This window comes from Dendropsophus ebraccatus, chromosome 3, assembly GCF_027789765.1.
Source record: "Dendropsophus ebraccatus isolate aDenEbr1 chromosome 3, aDenEbr1.pat, whole genome shotgun sequence".
NCBI classification, from domain to species: Eukaryota; Metazoa; Chordata; class Amphibia; order Anura; family Hylidae; genus Dendropsophus; species Dendropsophus ebraccatus.
This window is the reverse complement of record NC_091456.1, coordinates 59,289,570-59,316,020: the sequence shown is the minus strand read 5'-3', so window position 1 is coordinate 59,316,020 and position 26,451 is coordinate 59,289,570. Positions and strand designations below refer to the sequence as shown.

At 45.3% G+C, this 26,451-nt stretch overlaps 1 protein-coding gene across 1 annotated transcript; it reads right to left on the bottom strand.

The window, feature by feature from the left end:
* Positions 1 to 930: 930 nt before the first annotated feature.
* LOC138786497 (uncharacterized) lies at positions 931 to 24,609 on the bottom strand. The gene is made up of 10 exons (XM_069963482.1): positions 24,498 to 24,609; positions 24,280 to 24,390; positions 23,910 to 24,107; positions 22,196 to 22,309; positions 20,646 to 20,761; positions 18,647 to 18,727; positions 17,814 to 17,936; positions 17,014 to 17,106; positions 3,143 to 3,182; positions 931 to 1,019 (listed from the first exon to the last, which is right to left on the bottom strand). Exons 1-10 carry the CDS (start codon positions 24,502 to 24,504, stop codon positions 931 to 933), a joined length of 972 nt encoding a protein of 323 aa, XP_069819583.1. The 5' UTR covers positions 24,505 to 24,609.
* Between the last annotated feature and the right edge of the window lie 1,842 nt (positions 24,610 to 26,451).

Below are 26,451 nucleotides of genomic sequence, written 5' to 3'. Positions count from 1 at the left end.
CGACACCCGGGACTGCGGCGGTTCAGAGCGGGGCCGCTGCACGGCACTGCTCTGAAGTCCCTTAGGTGGCCCAGGACGTATGGGTATGCCAAGGGACCAAAATTCAGTTTGGGTAATTTAAACCAGAAGGTTTAGTTCCGTAGAAGGTAAGGCCGTTGTTACAACGGCTGTGATTACTACGGAAATTAGGTAGTGGGAAGATGGCCTTAAAACACAAAGTATTCTTTTACTTTTGAAGTCATTGAATGTAACTGGGAAACTGGTCTATATCTTCGTCTTGCTGTGAACTGTTGCTAAGAGGGTATTCTGGCAAAACAATTTTTTCTCCAAACTTTTTGAACAAATACACTAAGATTCCTCGTCGTATGGAAGGCTGCAGGTGGTTTGGGGCCTTAAACTTACATAAAATGTAATTTATTCTATTAACTGATCTCCCTAGGTTACCTTGAAAATAATTATTTGTGTCAATGCTGATATGGCACAACTAGGTCATATTATTTAGTAATAATCTCCATCATCTGGGCTTTTTTTTGTATAGTGTTACAACTTACACACATTGGCTAATAGATAATAAAACACAAGATTGAAGGGAATTGTTGGTACCGTGTATTTTCAATTAGTCAAAGGTCTCCATCTAGTGGTGAACTTTGGGTACAACCCTCTACTGGGAAAACTCATTAAACCAAGCTTCTCCTTAGGCTGGAATCACACACACAGTTACTGGTGTACATTTTTAGTTTTATTATAGCTATTTATAGCCAAAGCAAAATAAGAAGTATACTGTATGTGTTTTCTGCAACACTTGGTTTGCCTACACCATTTTACATACAGCAGAATTCAAAGACACATAGAGGTAATATTACTAAAATGTATAAACCAAGATTCGTAATATAGACATGTGTCACTCAAAATGCAATATTTTCAATAATTTTAATGTATATAAGAGATATGTTCTACTTCATTTGCTTTTTCAGATCTTGCATCTGTCTGCCTCTGATAGTTTTCTTTGCATAATGGACCTATGGAATGTAAGAAAATTTATTAGAAATATAGTTTAAATCTCAAACATAGTACAGGAGAATAAATACTGGTTTAGGCTATGTTCATATGTTGTACAAACCACGTCTGTTATTTGTCACTCAAAACAACGGCCGTTGTTAATGAAAATTAAATTGAAGTCTATGGACAACGACCGGAAATAATTGACAGGATCATTGTTTCAGTGACTGTAGCAAACAATGGTTGTCGTTCAATACATTATGGGAAGAATTGACAATGTTTGCATTGACAGTGCAAATCATTTCATTACAAAAAGAACGGTTATTGTGTAAATTAAAAACAACTGTTCTTTTCATAAAAACTGCGTGGTGTGAGCATAGCCTGAACATTAAAATTAGGGTCACTGTTGTTATAACTTTCAACATCTAAATGAACAGTAGATGTGAAATGGAGCAATTTACTTTTTTTTTGTTATCATGGAAAACAGAACACTTGCTATGGTTAGACTTTAAAATAAAAAATAAAAAGTCTCAAAAAACAGTCCCAAGTTTCCCAGGTCATCTGACCACTCACATAGAAAACGTCATGTGATTGATGGAAACATTGAGCTGTGACACTCTGTACTTACTGAGACTTCATGCGTTTATTATCTTTTTTCAACCAGCTCAAGTCTAAAAAGCTGCCTTCAGGAGACTAGACCTGGATTTCTGGTAAGTATAGCTTTGTTTTAAAGCGAATGTGCCACTGGGCATCCCCGCACTTGCTTTATATCACATCTACTGTTGATTTAGAGTTTGAAATTTATAAAGACAGTGACACTTTAAGGCTATGTTCACAAAATGTATTAATTTCATTAACAACGGCCGTTTTTTGAAAAACTGTTGTTGATTAAACGAATACAATCCCATTGATTTTAATGGGACAACGGAAGTAGTGTATACACACTGTATACACTATGGCCGTTGTTCACTGCGGCTGCCGAAAATAACGACATGTATATTTTCTATGGCTGCAGTTTGGTGAACAGTGGTTCCTGGCTGTACTTTAGATTGTGGTCAATGTTAATTAGATTGTGGTCCCACCCAAAGATGCCCACAGTCCAAATAGTTAAAACCGCCTGCCGGTTCCTGCGCTGTAATACAACAGCCATTGTATTACAGAGTTTGAACATATCCTAAATATATGCCCCTTTCCTTTTACATTTATTGTTCTTTTTCTTCTTCTTCTAATGCTTCTGCAAGTAATTTCATTTATCTAATGTATTTTTATATGGCAATCAGCTGTTTGGCACCAGCACTACACAGTGAATGGGGCTAGAAGTTTGTCTCTGTTCACTATGTTGCGGTGGCGATCAGTAGGTGTTGGCGCCCTGCTGATTAGTGACTGATGAACAATCCTATGAATAGCTCATCAGTCTACCCCTTTGAAAAGTACCTACCACTCTGTTCCTGTGGCAGGATACCTTTGTAAAACTCCAGAAACTGTGCACTCAGCTTCTATAACAATGCGTATTACAATGCACTCTACATCACATCCGGCAGGTCCGTACAATGCTCCCTTTAGAAATGGACTTCGAGGCTGCCAGAGTCTGAAAAAGGTAGCTTGCCATGCAAGTGGTAGATACCTTTTAAGACCACAGTTTTGAATCAATGCTTAAATAATGTATAAAGAAAATAATATTCAACATTCTGGTATACACTGCATTACTAATTTCAATAGCACCCGTCGCTTGTTCTTGTTTTCAGTATATATATATATATATATATATATATATATAAAATATGTGCAATGTTTACATCTAAAGGCCAATTAGCCAATGGGCAATTATCATCTGGGCAATTATCCCATGGGCATGGGCAATTACACTGGGCAATAATCAGCCGAATTGGGTCATTTTGACCTATCAAAAAAGTATCGCTTAGCATGTATTATGAATGATGCCAGCCCCCAACCCCATTCCTTTACACACACACACACACACACACACACACACACACACACACACACTGTTCATGCTGTAAAGGAAAATGCATTTGCTTTGTTGACTTGTACAGGGCATATAGCACAATATAATAAAATTGTCATTAATATATCGATTTTATAACCCTGTAAGATGTATTTTATTAAAGGTATGTCAACTTACACTTGACAAGTTCACTTTTCTCCAAGCCCGCAGCTCCGCACTGTTAAGATCAAAAATTATCAGTCATAAGTAAAAAAAACAAATCACCTTCTAAAGTATTACAGAACCTCGCATAGCTCTCTTTACAATTGTCAAGCAGTGGAATAACCTATAGCAAAAAATGCATGCTTATTCATTGTTCAAATTCAAATACTATATACCTGATCTGGTTCTGCTCACAGAGCTGTTAGGTGCATCATAATGTTCAGTTTAGGCCAAAGTTAAATATTTCCAAATCTGATAAACACGGATCAGCCATAACATGAAAATAACATAAAGGAGAAGTAAAAAAAACAAAACATTGGTTATCTTGCTGATCGTCTATCTTCCGTGGGAACAGCACACCAGCGGATATTGTCAAAGCGCAGAGCAAGTGGCCCGTGAACAAGCACCTTCAGCGGAGCGGGACAACTATGTATACTTTTGTGTCATGTCCCAGCCCAGGCAGCATGGCTAAGTAAGCATTTATCCCGGACAATTCCTTTAAAAAGTTAATGCTGGTTACACTAGAAAGGTATCCAGGGCCGGATTAAAGGGAGGGCACAAGGGGCATGTGCCTAGGGGCCTCCACCACTAGGGGGCCCCCACCAGCCCAAACCCGGAAGTGGTGTCTGGGAGCCAGTCCCACGCGCAAAAAGCATGTGGAAACCCTACCTGGACACAGCACTGGCCACACTGCATGCTGTCCAGGGAGGGAGGGAGGTGTAGGGTTAATCCTGTGTAAGCATCTCCCTCCCGGCAGGCTCAGACTCCCCCCTGGTGTGTCTTTGAATGGATTCTTCCTGTCAAACTTCCGGGTGCCTGTCTCCTGCCGAGGTCCTCACTCCCCTTGCCCCTCCCCCTCACTGAGGAGAGGACTGCGTGGGACCTTAGCAAGGAATCCTGATCTCTCCAGCAGGGATGTGACATCATGGAACATGCTGTAGCATCTGTCACAGTGGCTGACAGGCTGAAGGAACAGAGAAGAGCCCAGATCAGGTGAGTATGAGGTTTTGTTTTGTTTTGTATTGGCACAACAGAGCAGGGGTATATACTATAGAGGCATATATGAGAGCAGGGATATATACTATAGAGGCATATATCAGAGCAGGGATATATACTATAGAGGCATATATCAGAGCAGGGATATATACTATAGGGGCATATATCAGAGCAGGGGTATATACTATAGAGGCATATATCAGAGCTGGGGTATATACTATAGGGGCATATATCAGAGCAGGGGTTTATACTATAGGGACATATATCAGAGCCGAGGGCATATACTCTAGGGGCATATATCAGAGCAGAGGTATATATATATATATATATATATAGCCTGTGTGCAGTGTATGATGTATGATATATAGCCTGTGTGCAGCCTATGATAGATAGCCTGTGTGCAGTGTATGGTATATAGTCTGTGTGCAGTGTATGACACACAGCCTGTGTGCAGTGTATGGTATATAGCCTGTGTGCAGCCTATGATATATTGCCTGTGTGCAGTGTATGTTATATAGCCTGTGTGCAGTGTATGGTATATAGCCTGTGTGCAGCATATGGTGTATATATAGCCTGTGTGCAGCATATGGTATATATAGCCTGTGTGCAGCATATGACATGTAGCCTGTGTGCAGCTATATATGCCATGATCCTTAGGGTATATTCACATGTACCATATCTGCTATAGATTATACACAGCCTTTAAGTACTTTCTGCTCTTTACTGCTTCAGGTAGTTTATATGGTTGGGAACTGAAGATGGGACTTAGACTTGCAAGTCCAGGTTCTGCCTGCGATTCACAACTGCATATGCTGCTGTGGTGGCTGACACAGTGGGCAAGAGCGCACAGAAAGTACTAAAGTGCTATAGTGCTCTGTTCTCGCATTGAATTAAGTGAGAACACACCGGGATGCTCACCCCTCCCCCATACTGTCTCTAGGGCCTGGCATCTTCCTCTGGACTGCAGCCTCTAGGAACCATCATATGCAGAACAGAGGAGGATGCTGAGCCATACAGCCAGGAGTGAGGAGGGGTAGGTGCTAAGTCCCCTACAGTAATCAGCCACCTGTATAGATTGCTGTATGGTTTATTTGTGGGGGAAGAAAATGGGGGGGGGGGGGAGGCAACAAGATTGTTGCCCAGGGCCTCTACCAACCTTAATCCGGCCCTGAAGGTATCAGAATATGTAAAGCATCACATGCTGTGTATGGGTCTGTATAGTACTTATTTTGACTACTGCCCAGCAGTAAAAGCACTTTCTTTTTAGATTATGTGAATGATTGGGTGTATGTACATCACTTGCCTGGGGAAAAAATAGAAGTCAAAAGCAATGCTCTGCTGGCACACATTAGATCCAGAGATTCAAATTAGAGATGAGCGAGTACTAAAATGCTTGGGTGCTCGATGCTCAATACTCGAGATGAATGTTTGGGTGCTCTTTCGAGTAACGAACCCCATTGAAGTCAATGGGGAAATCAAGCATTTTTGCAGGGGACCAAAGCTCTGCACAGGGAAGGTTGCCTGAAAACCTCAGAAAATGTTGGAATCAACACGGAAATGGACAGGAAACAGCAAGGGCAGCATGCATGAATGCCTCTGGCGCTGGCTAATCGCAACATTACAGCAAATTATGGGCAACAGCCGGGTGGTGGCCCTCAATACAATTTTGCTGAACCAGACCAAGATGGGCAAGGCACATGGGCTGGCACATATTAGGAAAGCACACAACTAGGTGCAACTGGGAGGACTTTTGGTGTAGTCTATGGAGTCTCTGTGTACCAGGTAACAGGTGGTTTTTTTTTAGAGCACCCGTTACACTGAACACTGCACAGCCAAGATAGGTGTAACCGCACTACTGATCCCAGCAAGCTAAGGTACAGCAGCAGCAAAAATGAATACTGAGAGGAGCCAAGAACACAGAGTGCAGCCAAGATGGCGGTAGCTGAACTACAAGTCCCAGCCAGCAGCCAAGAGTAGCAAACAAGAAAAATGTAGTTGTAGCCCTTAGAAGGACTGTTGGGTTCTTTGTGGATGATTCCTGCCTAACAGACACTATTATTCCCGCCCTTACACTCTCCCTGACAGACAGCAGCTCTCTCCCTAATCTCTTCCAGCCTGCGTCTGAAGCGAGCATCGCGGGACCTGATTCTTATATGCCCAGGTCATCTGACCTGGCCAGCCAATCACTGCTATCGACATGTAGGGTTCCCACGTGATGCTACAAGCTGTTAAAGCCTCTACTGTATAATGATTGGCTGAGAAAAAGCCGCCAAACATGCAGGAAGAGAAGATGCCATTGTTTAGAGTGTCGCAAGATGCTTGTCCGAGTAACGAGCACCATCGAGTACCCTAATACTCGAACGAGAACCAAGCTCAGACGAGCATCCTCGCACATCTCTAATTCAAATAGATGTTACTTAGAAAAACCAACCTAAACATTGCAGGACATATACTCCACTTTATAATAACAGTATAGCTTAATGGTCATGGCCTCTTTCAGCACCTAGTTGCATCTTGTAAGCTCAAGGGGGAATATTTATCAAAGGGTGTAGACTTTAAACTGCCCACAGCAACCAATCACAGCTCAGCTTTCAGCTCTAATGAAAGGAAAGAGAGCTGTGATTGGTTGCTGCGGCCAGTTTGCACCAGTCTAAATTTTACACCCTTTGATAAAACTCCCCCAAGGTGTTGACCTCTAATTTGCCCAGAACTCCGTCCAACCAAGCATTTGGTTTAGAGGCCCTTTCAGAGGCCCTTTGAGTCCATGCCTCAACTTAGTCAAAGTAGACTAATGTTTTTCTTCACTGACAATAAGCAGAGATCTTGAATAAAATTAAAAATTGAAACAGGTGCTGTACTTGTAAATTTGCATACCATATGCTGCACCCAGAGTATATACAGTATACACCATATGCTGCACACAGGCTATATACAGTACATACCACATGCTGCACACAGACTATATACAGTATATACCATATGCTGCACACAGGCTATATACAGTATATACCATATGCTGCACCCAGAGTATATACAGTATATACCATATGCTGCACACAGGCTATATACAGTACATACCACATGCTGCACACAGACTATATACAGTATATACTATATGCTGCACACAGACTATATACAGTATATACCACATGCTGCACATAGGCTATATATCATATGCTGCACACAGACTATATACAGTATATACCACATGCTGCACACAGACTGTATACAGTATATACCATATGCTGCACACAGGCTATATACAGTATATACCATATGCTGCACACAGACTATATACAGTACATACCATATGCTGCACACAGACTATATACAGTATATACTATATGCTGCACACAGACTATATACAGTACATACCATATGCTGCACACAGACTATATACAGTATATACCATATGCTGCACACAGACTATATACAGTATATACCATATGCTGCACACAGGCTATATACAGTATATACCATATGCTGCACCCAGAGTATATACAGTATATACCATATGCTGCACACAGACTATATACAGTATATACTATATGCTGCACACAGACTATATACAGTACATACCATATGCTGCACACAGACTATATACAGTATATACCATATGCTGCACACAGGCTATATACAGTATATACCATATGCTGCACCCAGAGTATATACAGTATATACCATATGCTGCACACAGACTATATACAGTATATACTATATGCTGCACACAGACTATATACAGTATATACCACATGCTGCACACAGGCTATATATCACATGCTGCACACAGACAATATAAGCAGCGTGTGTATTATGGCAAAAAGCAATATTTCCCTTTTCACTTCAGGGTTTCCTACCAAATAGTTTTCTACAAAAAAACAAAGAAAAACATGTAATTCAGTGACTCACAGGTGACGTCTGCTCTAATCTCAGGTGTCACTTTCCTTTTCCTCTCCATCTGGCCTGGACCTCCAGGATGATTTCTTGCAGCTACAATTCTTCTCTTTACAACCTGCAAGACAAACATCTCAGGCTCCGCACATTTCCTTCAATTTCCTTCCCTTTTTTCTTAATGAGTGTGTGGGTTGTCCCCTGTATGTAGGATCCTCTGCTGTGCTCCCATATAGTAATAATGTCCCCTGTACCCACATATAGTAATAATATCTCCTGTTGTGCCTCCGTATAGTAATAAAGTCCTCATGTTGTGCCCACCTATAGTAATATTGCCCCCTGCTGTGCCATCATATAATAATAATGTCCAGCCCTGCTGTGCCCCCTGCTGTAATGTGCCCCCATAGTATATACCCCCTGCTCTAATGTGCCTCCATAGTATATGGCCCATGCTCTGATATGTGTCCCCATACATAGTATATACCCGTTCTGATATGTGTCTCCATACATAGTATATACCCCCTGCTCTGATATGTGCCCCCATAGTATATGCCCCCTGCTGTAATGTCCCCTTACATAGTATATGCCCCCTGCTCTGATATGTTTCCCCATACATAGTATATACCCCCTGCTCTAATGTGCCCCCATAGTATATACCACCTTCTCGAATGTGCCCCCATAGTATATGCCCCCTGCTCTGATATGTGACCCCATACATAGTACAGTATATGCCCCCTGCTGTAATGTCCCCATACATAGTATATACCCCCTGCTCTGATATGTGTCCCCATACATAGTATATACCCCATGCTGTAATGTCCTCCATAGTATATACAAACCTCCCAACCGTCCCGGATCTAGCGGGACGGTCCCGATTTCGGGGCCAAGTCCCGCTGTCCCGGAACGGGCCCCAAGTCTCCCGCTTCCCAAAACGTAACTGGCCCTTTAATTGCGAGTGCGCCTGATGAGCAGATACGGGCTGTGCACAGCTTCTTCTAGTGGCCGGAAGCTGCATTCTGCCTCCGGTCACTAGAGGTCTCTCTCATCCCCTGCGTTCCCGCGCGGAGCAGGAGAGTGACGTCACCAGCAGAGCTGAGAGAAGAAGGAGACGCTGGAGCCGGCAGAAGCACAGAACCTGAGTGATTATATGCTTATTCTTATTTTTAATCAAACGAGGGATGGTGGGGGGAGGTGTTCATCATGGGAGTGCTGGGGGAGGGGGGTCTTCATCTCTCTGCTGTCTGACTGATATGATTCCGGCCGGGGACAGAGGGGGGAGGCAGTGCAGTCACACAGCAGAGTGATCAGCAGTGACCAGGGGTAGGGGGCCGCAGTTACAAGCAGGAGAGGGGGTGAGGGGGGGTGCCGCTGCTGCCACACACTGACCACTGACTGACATTGAAGGCCATCTGACACTCAGCAGCTGCGGCCTTCAGTATCAGTCAGTGGCCGCTGACAGGTCACATGCTCTGTTCCTTTCAAAGCCCTGAGCAGGCAGCTCACATACCGCACAGCCCCCGAAGCTCTTATCTCCAGCCCCGCGGCACTGGCATTCATCTTCCCCACTGCTGCTGATGATGTCACATGTCTGGGACAGACAGGAGTGAAGAGAGTGCAGGGGCCGCAGGACTGGAGATAGGAGCTGCGGGGGCTGGGAGCTGTGCGTGAGGCTGTGCACATAGCCACTACTGGGGAGAAAGCCACTGCTGTGCTGCCACGTGAGTATCCTTTTTTATTTTTCTGGTATCTATCTATCTATCTATCTATCTATCTATCTATCTATCATCTATCTATCATCTATCTATCAGATAGATAGATAAATGATAGATAGATAGATAGATAGATAGATAGATAGATAGATAGATAAATGATAGATAGATAGATAGATAGATAGAAGATAGATAGGAGATAGATAGGAGATATAGATAGATAGATAGATAGATAGATAAATGATAGATAGATAGATAGATAGATAGATAGATAGATAGATAGATAGATAGATAGAAGATAGATAGGAGATAAATAGGAGATATAGATAGATAGATAGATAGATAGATAGATAGATAGATAGATAGGTAGACAGACAACAAATGTCAGCAGCACAAGCCATGATGTTGGTGCCAGCAAATTAAATCTTGACCAGAGATAGATGTCTATACCATACAGATACTTCACGGCACTCCAACTTCTCTATTGCAAAAGAAGTGTTTATTCCATCAACGTGCAAAGCATTAACAAATAGTGCAGCACAGCAAACAGTCACAAACCCGAGGTTTCGGTGAGTCAATCACCATTTTAAAGCGTGACTCGCTAGAACGTCGCGTTTATGACCGATTTAGGGGCGTGTCTTGGGGTTTAGGGGCGTGTCTTTGGGTTGGGTTAGGGGCGTGTCCATGTCCCTCTTTCCTCTCAGCCAAAGTTGGGAGGTATGGTTTATATACCCCTGCTGTAATGTCCTCCATAGTATATACCCCTGCTGTAATGTCCCCCATGGTATATATACCCTTGCTGTAATGTCCTCCATAGTATATACCCCTGCTGTAATGTCCTCCATAGTAAATATACCCCATTCACTCATACTCACCTGATCTGGGCGGGGGATGGGTCTTCTCTCTTCTCTCCTGGTTCCTTCAGCCTGGCAGCCGCTGTGACAGATCGTCCAGCAGGCTCTGTGACGTCACCTCCCTGCTGCAGCTGGAGAAATCAGGTTTCCTACCACTTGAGGTCCCGTCAGCGCGCTGTCCTCTCCTCAGTGAGGTCAGAGGGGAGGAGGGGGGTGGGGGGTCGCAGCAGGAGAGTGTTGTTCGGGACCTTCCAGGAAGCCTCTATCAGGGGGAAGTCTGAGGAGCCTGCCGGGCGGGAGATGTGTCAACACACAGTTAACCCTACACCCAGGCCTGTATTTAGAGTTTATGCTGCCCTAGGCACTTTGCATGCTGAGGCACCCTCCCCCCTACCCCCCCCCCCCCCCTTCTCCTCAGCACTGACAGGTACCTGCATGGTGTATACTAGGTGCTGGGTGCTGGAGGCCGGCACTCCAGCACCCAGTACTACTGAGCGGCACCCCCCGGCTGGCAGTAGTACTAGGTACTGGGGTGCCGCTTTGCTTGATGCCCGCTCTTCTCATCAAACAGACGTGATGGAGGAAGGAAGGAGGCCGGGGACTTAATTTGGGGACCGCTTCTGTCCAGTGTCGGACTGGGGCACCTGGGGCCCACCAGTATAGAACCAGTGAAATGTGACATGCTGACCCGCTCCTTTCCTGGATTCATCTGTATCTGTGACAAATCCCTTGTAAATAACATTTTCAGTCGAACTAAAACTCAGGGTATGCTGGGAGTTGTAGTCTCTGAATAAATCACTGTGTGCAGAGTGTCCTGGTGGCTGCAGTCTGTGGGTGACTTACCATCAGCCCTGAAGGTCCAGCAATACATCTGTCTACAGTTATGAGAGGATTGTACTGCTGTACTACAACTCCCAGCATATCCTGAGGGCTGCAGACTGTCAGTACATGCTGGGAGTTGTAGTGCCTGCAGCTGTTGTAGTTGGGTCCTATACACTGGATGCTTTGTGGCAGATCAGAATACATAGATCTGTGGGGGCTCAGTTAGGGAAGTGACCCCAGAACATCACTAATAGGGGACAGAACAAAAACATCTCCCCCCAGGCTCGGACTGGGCCACCGGGGAGCCGGGGATTTCCCCGGTAGGCCCCGCCCCCCAGTCAGGGGACACAGGGCTGGAGACTGCAGAAATGTGGTCTCCACTCAAGCCCAGCCGGGGCCCTGTGCTCCTGGGGGGCCCACTCGGGGCCCTGTGCTCCTCGGGGGCCCACTCCGTTGCCGGGTTCCTTTTTAACTGGAAGCGATCGCAACAATCGCTTCCAGTTAAATGTAGTATTCTGATTGACAGCGCGAGAAGCCATAGGCTTCCCGCCCTGTCAATCACTCTTGTGACCGCAAGCAGCGTTTTGCTTGCGATCACAAGAGTGTCCCCCGCCCCGTCCCGCCCGAGGAGCAGCTCTGTTGTGTCCTGGTCAGCACGTATCACTGACCTCAGTGTGCGCCGCGGTGGCTGGGACTTCCGGTATGCGCGCCCTGAACCGGAAGTCCCAGCCGCCGAGTCACACACTGAGTTCAGTGGTGCGCGCTGGCCGGGACTCCACAGCAGAGCTGCTCGTCGGGCGGTGAAGAGAGAAGAGACCAGCGACGGGGGAGCGTGTGGTAAGGTGAGTTATGTGTTGTTTTTTTTAAATCAGAGGGGGGAGCTGGGCCACATAAGGGGGCTATATGGGGAGGGGGGAGCTGGACAACATAGGGGGCTATATGAGGAGGGGGAGCTGGACAACATGGGGGGCTATATGAGGAGGGGGGAGCTGACAAAATAGGGGGCTATATGAGGAGGGGGGAGGCTGACAACATAGGGGGCTATATGAGGAGGGGGGAGGCTGACAACATAGGGGGCTATATGAGGAGGGGGGAGGCTGACAACATAGGGGCTATATGAGGAGGGGGAGAGGCTGACAACATAGGGGGCTATATGAGATGGGGGAGAGGCTGACAACATAGGGGGCTATATGAGGAGGGGGAGAGGCTGACAACATGGGGGGCTATATGAGGAGGGGGAGAGGCTGACAACATAGGGGGCTATATGAGGAGGGGGAGAGGCTGACAACATAGGGGGCTATATGAGGAGAGGGGAGGCTGGACAACATAAGGGGGCTATATGGGGAGGGGGAGCTGGGCTGAACAACATAAGGGGGCTATATGAGGAGGGGGGAGCTGAACAACATAAGGGGGCTATATGGGGAGCTGGGCTGAACAACATAAGGGGGATATATGGGAAGGGGGAGCTGGGCTGAACAACATAAGGGGGCTATATGAGGAGGGGGGAGCTGAACAACATAAGGGGGCTATATGGGGAGCTGGGCTGAACAACATGAGGGGGATATATGGGAAGGGGGAGCTGGGCTGAACAACATAAGGGGGCTATATGAGGAGGGGGGAGCTGAACAACATAAGGGGGCTATATGAGGAGGGGGGGAGCTGGGCCGAACAACATAAGGGGCTATATGGGGAGGGGGGAGCTGAACAACATAAGGGGGCTATATGGGGAGGGGGGAGCTGAACAACATAAGGGGGCTATATGGGGAGGGAGGGGAGCTGAACAACATAAGGGGGCTATATGGGGAGGGGGGAGCTGAACAACATAAGGGGGCTATATGGGGAGGGAGGGGAGCTGGGCTGGACAACATAAGGGGCTATATGGGGGGGATCTGGACAACATAAGGGGGCTATATGGGGGGGCTTTACAACATAAGGGGGCTATATAGGGGATGGACAGCACTGGGGGCTATATAGGGGATGGACAGCACTGGGGGCTATATGAGGGATGGACAACACCAAGAGACATCTATAAGGGAGGCAGAGGGGTGCAATCTATAAGGTGTCTACACAGAGCAGGCACATACTATAAGGGATATATATATTGTAAAGAGATGAGGATGGTGCCAGAGTGAGGAGCCTAATATGTCTTTCTGGCAGAGTCTGTGGATTCGTGGCTCGAAAAAGTTCTTATAACGGCCCAGGATGGATGGAGAAGAAAATGAAAAGGGAAGAGCTACAATCGGAGAAGACGTCCCCTGTGAGTCACTTGATATAACTGCACTGTAATGTATATGGTGTATAAAGCCTGTGTAGAGCTGCGTCCACCTCTATATGACAGAATGAGGTGATAGTGATCTGTGCACAGTGAATATTATTCTGTATCAGTGGTGATGTTAGTCAGTATGTGGTGGTGGTAGTCAGTATCAGCGATGGTGTTAGTCAGTATGTGGTGGCGTTATTCAGTAGCAGCGGTGGTGTTAGTCAGTATGGCGTGGTGGTATTATTTGTTACTTATCTGGTACTGTGTTTTATTGGATTTAGTAAACTGGATTTAGTCAGTAACAATATGGTGGTGATGGTTGTGGTGTGGCGGTATTATTTCCCCCCTTGTGTACTGGTATTATTGGTCATAGTACACAGGATCTGGTCAGTAACAGTATGGCGGTAATATGTATGGTGATTCTATTTCCCTCCTATATACTGGTATTATTGGTAATATCAGTCTTGGTATACTGTATTTGGTCAGTAATAGTATGGCGGTAATATGTGTGGGGATATTTGCTCTTTATATACTGGTGTTATTGGTGGCTGTATGACCTATGTATCTAAGTATACAGCGTTATCATACAAAGAAAATTGTCGTATAGCCCGATTATACGGGCCAATTATTGGTAATAAGAGCTCCTAGGAAGCCCCATGTAAAAGTGCCAGAGATCAGCTGACAAGCAAATGATGTTTTTTGCATCTGTAAAAATCATTGCTGTCGGCTGCACATCTCTATATATTCCTGCACTGCTGATTAGCAATCGTTTGCAGCCCTACACTGCCCCATATCACGCCGTGTAACTGGACCCTTGGACCCTTGGACACATGTAATGCTTTACACCGCACTACCCCTTTAGTGTTACCATAGATAAGTATGGTGGCTGAAGGGTGGGCCCCAAGAAAGATTTCCCCTGGTGGGCCCAAGGCACTCCAGTCCGGCACTGTCTCCCCCTATCCCCTATTAGTGCTGTTCTGGGGTCACTTCCCTACACTGAGCCCCCACAGATCTATGTATACTTATATGCCACAAAGCATCCAGTGTATGATGCACCTAGGACCCAACTACAGCAGCTGCAGGCACTACAACTCTCAGCATATCCTGAGGGCTGCAGACTGTTCTGGGAGTTGTAGTGCCTGCAGCTGTTGTAGTTGGGTCCTGGAGGCGTTGTGGGAGATCAGAATACAGAGATCTGTGGGGGCTCAGTGTAGGGAAGTGACCCCAGAACATCACTAATAGGGGATAGAAAAAAAACATCTCCCCCTATCCCCTATTAGTGATGTTCTGGGGTCACTTCCCTGCACTGAGCCCCCACAGATCTATGTATTCTGATCTCCCACAAAGCATCCAGTGTATAATGCACCCAGGACCCAACTACAACAGCTGCAGGCACTACAACTCCCAGCATTTACTAACAGTCTGCAGCCCTCAGCATACGCTGGGAGTTGTAGTGCCTGCAGCTCTTGGGTCCTAGTTTAAAAATTTGCGCTAGTGTACTGTAGTAGATGGGAGGGCGGCTGGGGTTGCAGGGGGAGAAGATGGGAGGGCGGCTGGGGTTGCAGGGGGAGAAGATGGGAGGGCGGCTGGGGTTGCAGGGGGAGAAGATGGGGGCGGCTGGGGTTGCAGGGGGAGAAGATGGGAGGGCGGCTGGGGTTGCAGGGGGAGAAGATTGGGGGCGGCTGGGGTTGCAGGGGGAGAAGATGGGAGGGCGGCTGGGGTTGCAGGGGGAGAAGATGGGGGCGGCTGGGGTTGCAGGGGGAGAAGATGGGAGGGCGGCTGGGGTTGCAGGGGGAGAAGAAGGGGGGCGGCTGGGGTTGCAGGGGGAGAAGATGGGAGGGCAGCTGGGGTTGCAGGAGGAGAAGATGGGAGGGCGGCTGGGGTTCCGGGGGCTGGGGGAGAAGATCTGGGTAAGCTGGGGTGGCAGGGGGAGAGGATGGGTGGGGACAGCTGAGGTGACAGGCAGGGAGGGAAGAGGGAGTGGTCTGGGGGCTGAGGGATGAGCTGGGTGGCAGGGGGACCAGCCGGGGGTCCGGGGGATTAGCCGGCTGGCAGGGGGACCAGCCGGGGGATCAGCAGGGCGGCAGGTACAGAGGCAGGCTGGAAAGGTCTCCCCCATGCAGGGTCGGCGTGAGCTTCCAGTACAGACAGGCCCGGAAGCTCACAGTGCAGCCCTGCGATGCCCGAACTTCTTCCCTGCTCAGCACCGTGTGCGTGTGACGTCATCACGCCGCTGCCAAACAGGAGAGAGGTTCGGGCATCGCGGGGCTGCACTGTGAGCTTCTGGCCTGTCTGTACCGGAAGCTCACGCCGGCCCTGCATGGGGGGGACCTTTCCAGCCTGCCTCTGTACCTGCCTGATCCCCCGGCCGACCTATCACTCCCCTGAGCCCCCTCCCCCCCCAAACCGCTCCCGGGTGCGGACGTTAGCGCCGGGGCGGCGGAGGGGTTTAAAAAAAAAAAAAAAAAAAAAGCTCTGGAACTCCCCTTCCGGGTTTCAGCTGGTGGGGGCCCCCTAGTGGTGGAGGCCCAGAGGCACGTGCCCCTTGTGCCCCCCCTTTAATCCGGCCATGTGTATATACATTACCTCTCTTCGCTGCACGGGGGCCAACCAATCAGTGTGTTGCCCAGCCACTGATTGGCTGGGCAGGAGAGCAGGACGCCGGGACTCCGTGCAGGAGACAGGTAACATATATACAGACACAGCGGAGCGGGAGCCAAGAGGGAGCAGAAGGGGTTAGGGGGCAGCAGAATTACATACTCGCAGCGGTCTTTCAGACCGCTGCAAGTATGTAGTGACAGAGAACTGCCAGGACCTGCCAGACTCGCAGCTAGATTTACACTGCGAGTCGGTAGGTGTGAAGGCACCCTAACAGAGAATTTGTTGCATCTCTGTTTCCCCTTATAGCAGCCCTTGGCTGGGGTGTTCTTGTTGCTATAAACAGTAAGTGTGGTGGCAGTGCACTCACTGCAGGTGCCGCCCCCCACAGAGTGATGCAAATACGGCCCTGCCAGGGAGACCAATTTTTTTTAGGTAACCTCTGCAAAGTTTCAAAAGTGGGGAACAATCTAGTTTGTTTGTGTAGTGAGTTCCAGAATTTGAGGGATATACTGGTGAAATCTTGGAGATGGTGGTGTAAGTGAACTTTGTAGTCAACCTGTCTAAGTTCACAATAAAATCTGTATGTTGCACATTCCCCTGCAGATTTGCAAAAAAAATTAGAGCAGAAGTAAAAAATATATATATATATATTACACCTATATTTCTGAAACTTTCTCCCCAACAAAGAAAAATAAGTACAAAATGAAAACGTACCTTTTTGTAGTCCAACTCTTCTTGCAGCTCATTTATTTGAAGAAGAAGAGATGTTTTCTCTTGTGTCCACAGCTCTTTTTCCATTTCCAGATCCTAAGATTTAAAGGTCTGATAAGTGTCTTGGCTTGAAAACTTAGGGGGTGTCCACCTCAGCTGCTAATTGGTTGATGGGCATCTCTCATGCCGACCACTTACCAGGAAGTGTTGAACAGGTCTGTATTATAGACACAAGGCAGGCCACGGAGCTCCATTATAATGGCTCAGTGGGGGAGCAAGGAAGATAAGTATGGCTTCCACCTTCCTCCCTCCCTGCATTAGCCCATTTTTAAAACTCCTACTGAGGCCATGTTCACACTAAGTATAACACCGGCCATTCTGTGACCCGACCGGATCGCAGAATGTCCGGTGTTACTGAAGATTATCCCGGCCCGTACTGCAGTACAATGAATAGCGGCTTCAGTTTCAATGTCAGTTTCCTGCTGGATGGAATCACGTCCAGAGCGTATACTATGTGTATATGCTTAGTCCGGGATTCCATTCATTTTACTACTGCAACCTAGCTCAGATCAGAGACAGCCCGGAGCCCTTAGGGGAATAAAAAAGCAGTATGTAACCTCTTCTGGCATTTCTTTTCCTGCTTACATAGTGTTCACAGAGCACCATGTATGAAATAGACAACGTTGGTGCTTCATTGGGCCTAGTGCTTACATGATTGCCAAATAGCCCACATTACAGCAGTGATCAAACTCTATTGCAGGAAATTTAGGTCTATAGAATAAGTAGAGCATATGACATTTTACCTTAATTTTATCTTGAGATTGTTGAGATTTTTTCTCCATGACATCATGATAGGCTTGTATTCTGTTCTTCAGGATTTTCATTTTATCATGGTAATGATTTCTAATGCTAAGGAAGACCTGTTCCTAAAACCAAATTTTTGAATTTATTTGTGTTCTTTTCCATTCTAATAGAAATGAATTATCTTTGAATATCCCAAGTACAGATTTGTCTAAATGCAAACTTTTTGATATTCCTTTCTGGTAAATTGCAGCTAGGTACAGGAACAGGGACTCGAAGAGCAGAAATCCTTGATCCTTTACACTGAGAGGTGGCACACACTGTATGTCGCATCATTAGCATTTACTGGGTTGGGCACTTTGTCAGGCTGCCCCACAATAAGTATGTACAAGGGCAGGGACTCTATTCAAATGGCAGAAGTTCTTGCGTCTGGGCAATGTTTAGCTGCCTTAAGGTAAGAAGTGACGTTGTATGCATGTCCAGTTACACTCACTACATTATCTAAAGCAAGTGCTCTGTCTTTGGTCCAGAAAATGTTAACTTGGAAGGGAGGCATACAATGTATGTATCATCAAGAGCAGGGATCCCTGCCTTTTGACAATAGTCCCTGCTCCTATACAATATCATAAAATTGTTTAATCTTTACAAAACATTTAGTGAAGTTATTTTATCACAGACAACCACTTTGGTGATCAGCTTACCCCTTTAGGTCTAAATTCTGAACCCCCTGACAAATAGCCGATTTTGCCTGTGGACGCTGCAGCCAGACTGACCTTATAATATCATATTACTACACAAAGGATACAACATCTACTAAGAATAGCACATTTTTTACCTGTTGTTTTTTTGCATTGCCATCGATTTCCTTTATGACATCCATGTATCTTGATTTCATTTTCTGCATATCATCTGATATCTGAAATAAAAGTAACCAAATATAAATGTAAATACATAGGGTAAGGGGACAGTCACAGTCTTGCTCCAGGCTAACACTCTAGTTGCTAAGATTAAGATCGCTACACATTGAAACGCGTCAGCTTCCATGTCAGGTTTTACTGTTGACTCGTTAATAAATTTATTGTTTTGTATTTATCATGAAGTGCCCAAAACATCTTTTTGCTACTGTCTCTGTGAAGCTTACACTGCAATGCACCAGTAGGGCAGCATTGACTGCAGCTGTGGTTAGCTGGACAGAGTTTGTGAAGCTATTCTGTTACAGCAAGCACATGCTACATGCCTGAGAGGAAGTTTACCACCTTACCTCCTTACCTTCCTACCTGTGTTACCTCAGGCTCCTCTTTACCAATAGGGAGCTACATAGAAGTCTATAAGTAGGGGTGGAGACTGCCATGTGGGGAGTTCTCCAGTGTGGAGAGAAGTTCAGTCAGTTAGTGCATGTTGTATTTCAGTGTCCTTAGAATTCCTAAAAGCAAGGCTATGGCCTGCTGAAGATCCAAGGGGGTGACCACTGCACACAAGTGCACACTGAGGAGATTTTCATTCTCAGTATTTTCTCAAGTCCTGCAAGTCTACAGAGGAACTTATCAAAGTGGTTAGAGAAACTTGCTGTATGCCAATGTGCCCCACTGTCTTTTGCTCATGCTAAGGGGAGATCTCCACCCAGTTTTTTAAACCTGGGACCCATGCTACTGGATTTGACACTCTGTGTACCTGCCCAGCATTGACAAAGGATTAATAGCCGTGAGTGTGGGGTTTTCTTCTATAAGGGGTTTTCTTCTATATATGTAAAGTATGCTTTGCATACTGGACATGTCCCCTCCACAAAGTCCCCCTGCTACAAGTCAAAATCTACCTAAAGTAACTTCTAACAGACTTTCTAAACTCCAAGTCTTCTATATCCAAGTATATCCCAGTATATGATATTGCAGTCTAATCAAGCATTTAGGGAATTAGCTAGCAAACTGATCCTCAAGTTAATAATTGCACCTTGAGAACAAGCACTGTATCTTTAAGTTCAGTAAAATCCATGTTCTGCAGTTATCCCTGAATCCTTGTGTTTGTGTCCTACACCATCATACTGTAGGAGGGGGTAACGGGAACACTTTAACGAGCATGTGTTGGATCCCAGGGAGAGCTAACTACCACTCTGAGCCCCATGAGCTGCAGCCATACCGCAACAGCTAGCTCCTGCTATAGCACCTTTATCTCCCTGAGTTATCACTAAAACAATTTGTGAGACAATTCTGGTCGTTTTTGAAATGCTACATTGGAAACTTGATCCATTATGGCAACTTTCAAAATGGTGACCATGCTCCAGACACAGCCTAAAATATAGGTCACCTCACCTATTACTTGCCGGGTATTGAGATATACCTTTTTTCTCATTTAATTTCGGAAATAAAAGGGTGTTCTGAGACTTTTCCTCACCCTGTATATATACATTTCCAGTGACAAATGGGTAGTAGGAAGTATGATTATTAATATAGGTTATTATCAGCATTTTAAAGTGCTGCTTTAACCAAGTGGGACATCCATGCACAGGTGTATCCAGAGAAGACAGTGAGCTGTTCATTGCTTTTACCCGCAGCGCTGTACAGTTTAGGCCAACAAAAAAAACGTTCACACATACAGGATCCGCAGCAGATCTGCAACAGATCCACAGCAGATTTGATGGTGCAGATTTGATGCTGTGTTCAGTTATTTAGATGAAATCTACTGTGGATCCGGTACGTGTGAACGTACCCTAATAAACTAAAAAACAGGAATTACTGAATCCTAAAGATAACTTAATAGTGCCCTAACCGTCTACTGATGAGTCAATAAATCTTTCAATACACAAAGTTTTTTTCTCATCTTCTTTCTTTAATACAAACCTTGCTAATATACATTTTTGCTAGATGATATGGAATGTAAGCTTGCCCTTTGTTGGTCTGACATTCAGCCAGTTCATGACTTTCCTTTAAACAAGAACTTGTAATATTGTGTGCATCTGCAAAAACAACATAAGATATAAACAGTAATATATTGGTATGGGAAATTGTAAGGGTTTTGCTTGCATGTCGTAATATTCTGTTGGTTTGCCAGATTCCGCTGCCCACTTGAAGAAGAAACCCGCTCATTCTTCGAGTGGATAGTGGAATCTGGCAAGCCGGAGAATGAAACCTATGGGACCAGCGGAGTTGCTGAATCCACGGCAGGTGATCCGCCAGGATTCCGTAGTGTGCACATACCCTAGGTGGGGAATTGAAAAGGAAAGTTTTCTGCTTGAAATTCCTTGCCTATTCAGCTCTGGCAGAATATGAGCAGAATTCAAGCCCCATTGACCTCTATAGGATTCCTCTAGTGGACTGACAAGTCAATTCTTCTGGCGGAAAGTGGATCCACAACTTAATATTCCTTCCAAAAATTCTGCTGTGTGCACGAATGCACGGAAAGCCACTTAAAAAGGACCAATGTTCATATTTTACTGGCAGAATTTCAAGCAGATTCTGTGTGCATTTTGATGCAGAATCTGCTAGAAATTCTGCCTCTTTTCCGTAGTGTGCACATACCTCAAGTATGTATCTCTGTTCCCTACTGATCCCTTATGAGGATGGACCCATCAGCATATTATCTAATGCTTATATTCTGCATAGGTTATCTACTCACCCACCGACACACGGGCACTGCACTTGAAAAAGAGATTAGCCCAAGTGTAGGTTCAGGTGCGGCAACACAAAAAATAGGACAGAGTTCAGCACTTAACCAGGATGACAGTTTACTTGAAATAACTTCAGTGCAATACAGCTCAAAATGACAGTGGTGACAACTAGATAGATGGAGAATAAGTTGAAGGAGAAGTAGCTTTTAGGAAATGTAGGGTCCTGTCCTGAGAGTAACTTGTAGTGTAGTGGGCTCACGGATAACTCGGGGTAATGGGGCCCTGTCTAGACTCCTAAAGTGTGGGGTTCTGTATAAACTCACAGTTATAGTTCCTCCTGTGGAGTGCTTCTTGAGTACCTCCTGTAGACCTTGTGCAGTGCTTCCTGAAAAGAGAGATAGCACCCAGCACAGACAGGGTAGTCCCTTTGTCTCCTCTACCGTAGCCTCACTGACTCTGGCACTAGCTCCACATGGCTAGGAAGCTGAGACTTGTACAAAATCCCAGGCCCTAGGGCAAGGCCTGGCTGGAAACTGCTGCAGCAAAACTCTTTCTGTGTGTTCTCCTCACTGCACACTGACTAGAAAGACCACCCACCCACTAGTGACACCTAGTGAGGAAACACATAACAACACCTGCATCCCCTTTTGTGCGATACCTGACAGGTATTTTACACAGGTGGTATAAAGCTTAGTGGACCACACTTCAAAGGTATGTTGTATTTTGTTGTAAGTTGTATTTATGTTGTATGTTGTCATTTCTTTGTTTTCATGGAAATATTACCTCTATCAAGTTGCCTTGTTTCTTCTTTTATGCCTTTCCAGCAATTTAAAGAGGTCAACTTGCTTTTGTAAATTCCAATCTTACTGAACCAAGACTCACCTTGTTTCCCTGGACCTGCAATTACATTCATAGTTAGCTTATGCAAACAAATGAAACACTAAAACTAACTTTTGCTCATTACATAAAGTCCACTATCAGGCTATGTTCACACTACGTATCTTTCCGCTCGTAGTGCGAACCGCGAATATACACACGTAGTTTTGAGGTTGAAGCGTTCGCTTGAAAGTATACGATATACGCCCGCACAGTGCACACTACGTATGAACTTATGACCGCATCGTATACAGCGCCGTGAAAAATGAACAAGACCATTGTTTGAGGACGGAAATGTTTGAACTCACGGACGTGGACTTCCATGCGGTCCCGTACGAAGCACTTATTTCAGTCAAATTGAACTTGATTTTTCAATCCAAAAGGTTCTGTGAGTTTTATTGGGCTGGGCGAAGATTTCCAAGTAAATGACCTGTTTCAGATCGCTTCGAAACAAGCTAGGGAAGCAGAACTGTACTACGGGCGTATGTTCGCGGTGCGTACGCATCCGTTCACATGTCGATTTTTCCCATGCCCGTAGTTTCAGCCGCACATGTACGGCGGTGTAAGAACTGCGGACGGAATCGAACGCAGTGTGAACATAGCCTAAGGGTATATTCACACTAGTTAATCAGGCTGAAATCCGCAGCTAAACTCTGCGCCAAAGAATCCAGTCTGCCTCAGCGTGACACTGTTTCTCTACGGGAGAGTGTTCGCTCCTCCGCTGCTGCCGCTCTCTGCTCAAAGGAGTGACGTGTCACTTATCTGAGCGGAGAGCGTCGGCAGCGGAGGAGCGCACACTCTCCCATAGACAGACGGGATTCCGCCTGATTTACTCAGTGTGAACATACCCTAAAGTCAATGATCATGAGTAGACTGTACTGTAGTATACAAAAAAATAATAATAAAATTTGTAGGAGCTGCCATCACTTTAAGATTGATGGAAGTTGAACTTCTAGGACCCTCCACGGATACTGAGTATGAATGGGTTATGCTGCAGTTTCTGGAGATTGAGATAAAGTGCTTAACCAGTGCTATAGCCCCTTTATTGTCAGAAACAGTACAGGGTATCGGAGGTTGGATCTCCACCAATCATAAAATGATGACAAATCATGGTAATATACCATCACGCCAAAAGTTGGGAGTATCCCAATTTAATCACATGATTGAAGTCTGTTAGATTAAATGATTGAAGTCATACACCTTCAAATTTCTCGAATGTTTTGTATATCCAGATTAACACATCTCTACCTATAGACAAATAGGAAGAGGCCTTTACAACACCAAGCTGAAGTAGGTGGGCAGAAGCCAGGGATACACCACCCAGACTCTCCACCCCCTGCCCCAGCTCTGTGTTCTAGTGTAAAACATAGGCCCACATTTACTAAATCTACTTTTTGACAGTATAGGAATGCACCAGATTTATTACAGTGGCTTCTTATAAATCCATTGCATTCTTAGGCTATGTTCCCTCAAAGTCTTTTTTTACCTGAAAAACATCCATCTTTTGATTTTGTTTTTATACTACCAAAATCAAAAATAGGTATCCGTAAATAAAATTTCAAAAAACTTTACTCAAAGTAAATCAGACAATACCCTGTAAAGTTACATACAAGACACTTACTTTCAATAGAGTCATTATCTATAGTAATACTCTTTATTATACATGATGGGTGAGTCTTTACTTCATCAAATAGATTGGAAACACTCCCAGGTAGATCCGAGTTTAACATAACTGTTGATAGGCAGGGTTCACTGTCACTTCTGTATGAGGTAACACATGTCTGTGAAGTAGATGGTATTGCGTCCTTTCCCCAGGTTTCTATAGAAGACGTATACAGTGTTTATTATGAGTTTATTTAGTATCAAATCTACTGTAAATATGTAAAGTGAGATGTATTGTTTTCGGGGGGTAGGGTTGGGTGAGGGGTCTGGGTCCTATAAACACAGCCTTACTCAAGCAGTATATAGAAAGGGAGATATTTATATCTTACCCATTGTAAATAGACTATGTGATGCAGGGTACACAGCATTCTTCTTTTTCATCCATGGGCATACTTTAGATGAAGCCTGGTTATTTTCATATGAAGATGGTAAATAAGAAGCTAAATGTATAAAAGAAATGATGAAGAAGATAGAATGTTGTATCTTTAAAAAAACAACATAGATTGACATTGTTAGATTGCTGTTAGGTCAAGGAGACCAATGATACCTTTCATATATCTGTCTGTGCTTCCAGAACTTAGAAAATGCCTTTATTTGCCAGTAAAAAATATCAGAAAGGTTTTCCCAAGCTCCTGATCCCAAGCCCTTCTCAGGCCTGGCTCCAGGTTTTTGTGGACCCTCGAGCGACAGAGCGTCAGTGGGCCCCTCATCCATCCACTATGCACAATCACTTGAGACACCACTCACATACACAAATACACATTATTGACACAAACACTGACTGACTGACACTGACTGACACACACAGACACTAACACACAGCACTAACAGCTCAGTCCTCTTTCTCTTCCTCTCTGTCAGGCTGCTCTCCACACTGTAAAGTTGAGGACCTTCAGGTCATGTGATCAGGTCTTTCACCCTTTTCTCCCTCTGTGCAGGTGCTGCTCGTCTCCTGTGTCTTCTGATGTTCAGGCCACTCACCTTGCACTACAGTGAGGGGGCTGAACATTAGAACACCGGGCCCCTCTCCCTCTCCAGGCCCCTAGAGGCACTGTGGGCCCCGACACTTGCCCAGGTAAGCCCTGTGCTGATGCCGGCCCTGCACCTCCTAACAACCCTTCCCATACCTGCCCCTTCCTGATTGACAGTCAAGCTGAGCTCCAAGCAGGGTCAAGTAAGGGAGAGGAAGTGGTGGTGAGGTGTTACAGCTAGCAGAAGATCAGGAGCTTGGGAAAGCTTCTCTGACACTTTTCATTTGAAGAGCCATAGGCTGTATCCATGTTTTCCCGAAACTCCCTAGGGCTGCCTCCAACTTCCTTAGCTACAGGTAATCAAATGACGAGCGCTCAGAGTTGGACAAACACAAGATTTTTCTACATTCTGGAAGCACAAACAGGTATATGAAAGGTGCCATGCGTCTCCTTGACCTAACAACTAGTGTCAAAGTTTGGCATTAACAACTAGTGTCAAATTTTGGTGTCAAACTTACAGCACCTGAGGTGCCCTGGTGCTGGACATTGTTTCTTTGTATGCTTGGACATTACTTTCTCCAACAGTGAATCCGTGCACAGGTGGTTTCTTCACTTCTATGGTGAGCTGCCATATTCAATCGTAGCCCAGAGAGTGGAGGTGCTGCTGCTCTGGTAAGGCATTACACCTTCTTGTATGGTGACACTTGTGGTCACCTGGTAGTTCAAGGTATTGGTAGTGAATAGTGATATATGATCACTTTACAAGATGGGAATACCACTTTTATGAAGTCCAAAACAGTAGAAGATTGAAAAGAGGGCAATTGTGCTTCTATGGACACGCTGTAGAAGCACGATTCTCGTGCGAAACAGCTGAAGAGCTTTGACAATCATCCAGGTTCTGGTGCCCCTGCTCTTTGCTACACTCAATGTAGATGCTTTAAAGAATATGGAATAAAATGTTTTGTTTAATGGTGGTCCACTGTTTTGGACTATGCACATACTATGATTTTTTTAAGAGTGAGCACCCCTGTATATCATATTTTTACTCCCTGTTGTTACCATGGCTCTCATGTGAGTGTCTTTGTAGTGCAAACCTCTGTATCTCTTTCTTTTTTTTTTACATTTATGAAGTGTCTTTTTCTCTTGTATAAATTATAGAACTATCCAAAGTTAGTGGATTGAATGGGTGGATAAGGGGAGGATTCTACGGACATGAAAAAAATACTGAACAGGTGCATAAGGCCCTCCTCCCCATCCACTTAACACCTGCACAAAAGCTTATCCCGGCTATGACCCATCTCTATATAGCACCCTCTGAACAAATACCAATGCTACATACACTGCAGACTGTATATAGCAGCACTACACACTGTTTTACTGAATAAAACAATAGCACACACAGTGTCCAATAATGTGCGCAACACAACATGTCCCTCACAAAAATATACGGGGCATTCATTAAGCCTTGCACGCCAATTTAGCATCTTTTCATGCCAGTTTTCTAGTGTAATCATTGAAAAATAACCCCTC

Coding starts and splice junctions, on each gene's coding strand:
- LOC138786497 (XM_069963482.1), bottom strand. Junction 20,762..22,195: donor AACAAGGCAACTTGATAGAG/GTAATATTTCCA, acceptor TTGTTTTTGCAG/ATGCACACAATATTACAAGT. Junction 1,020..3,142: donor GAAAAGTGAACTTGTCAAGT/GTAAGTTGACAT, acceptor TACATTCCATAG/GTCCATTATGCAAAGAAAAC.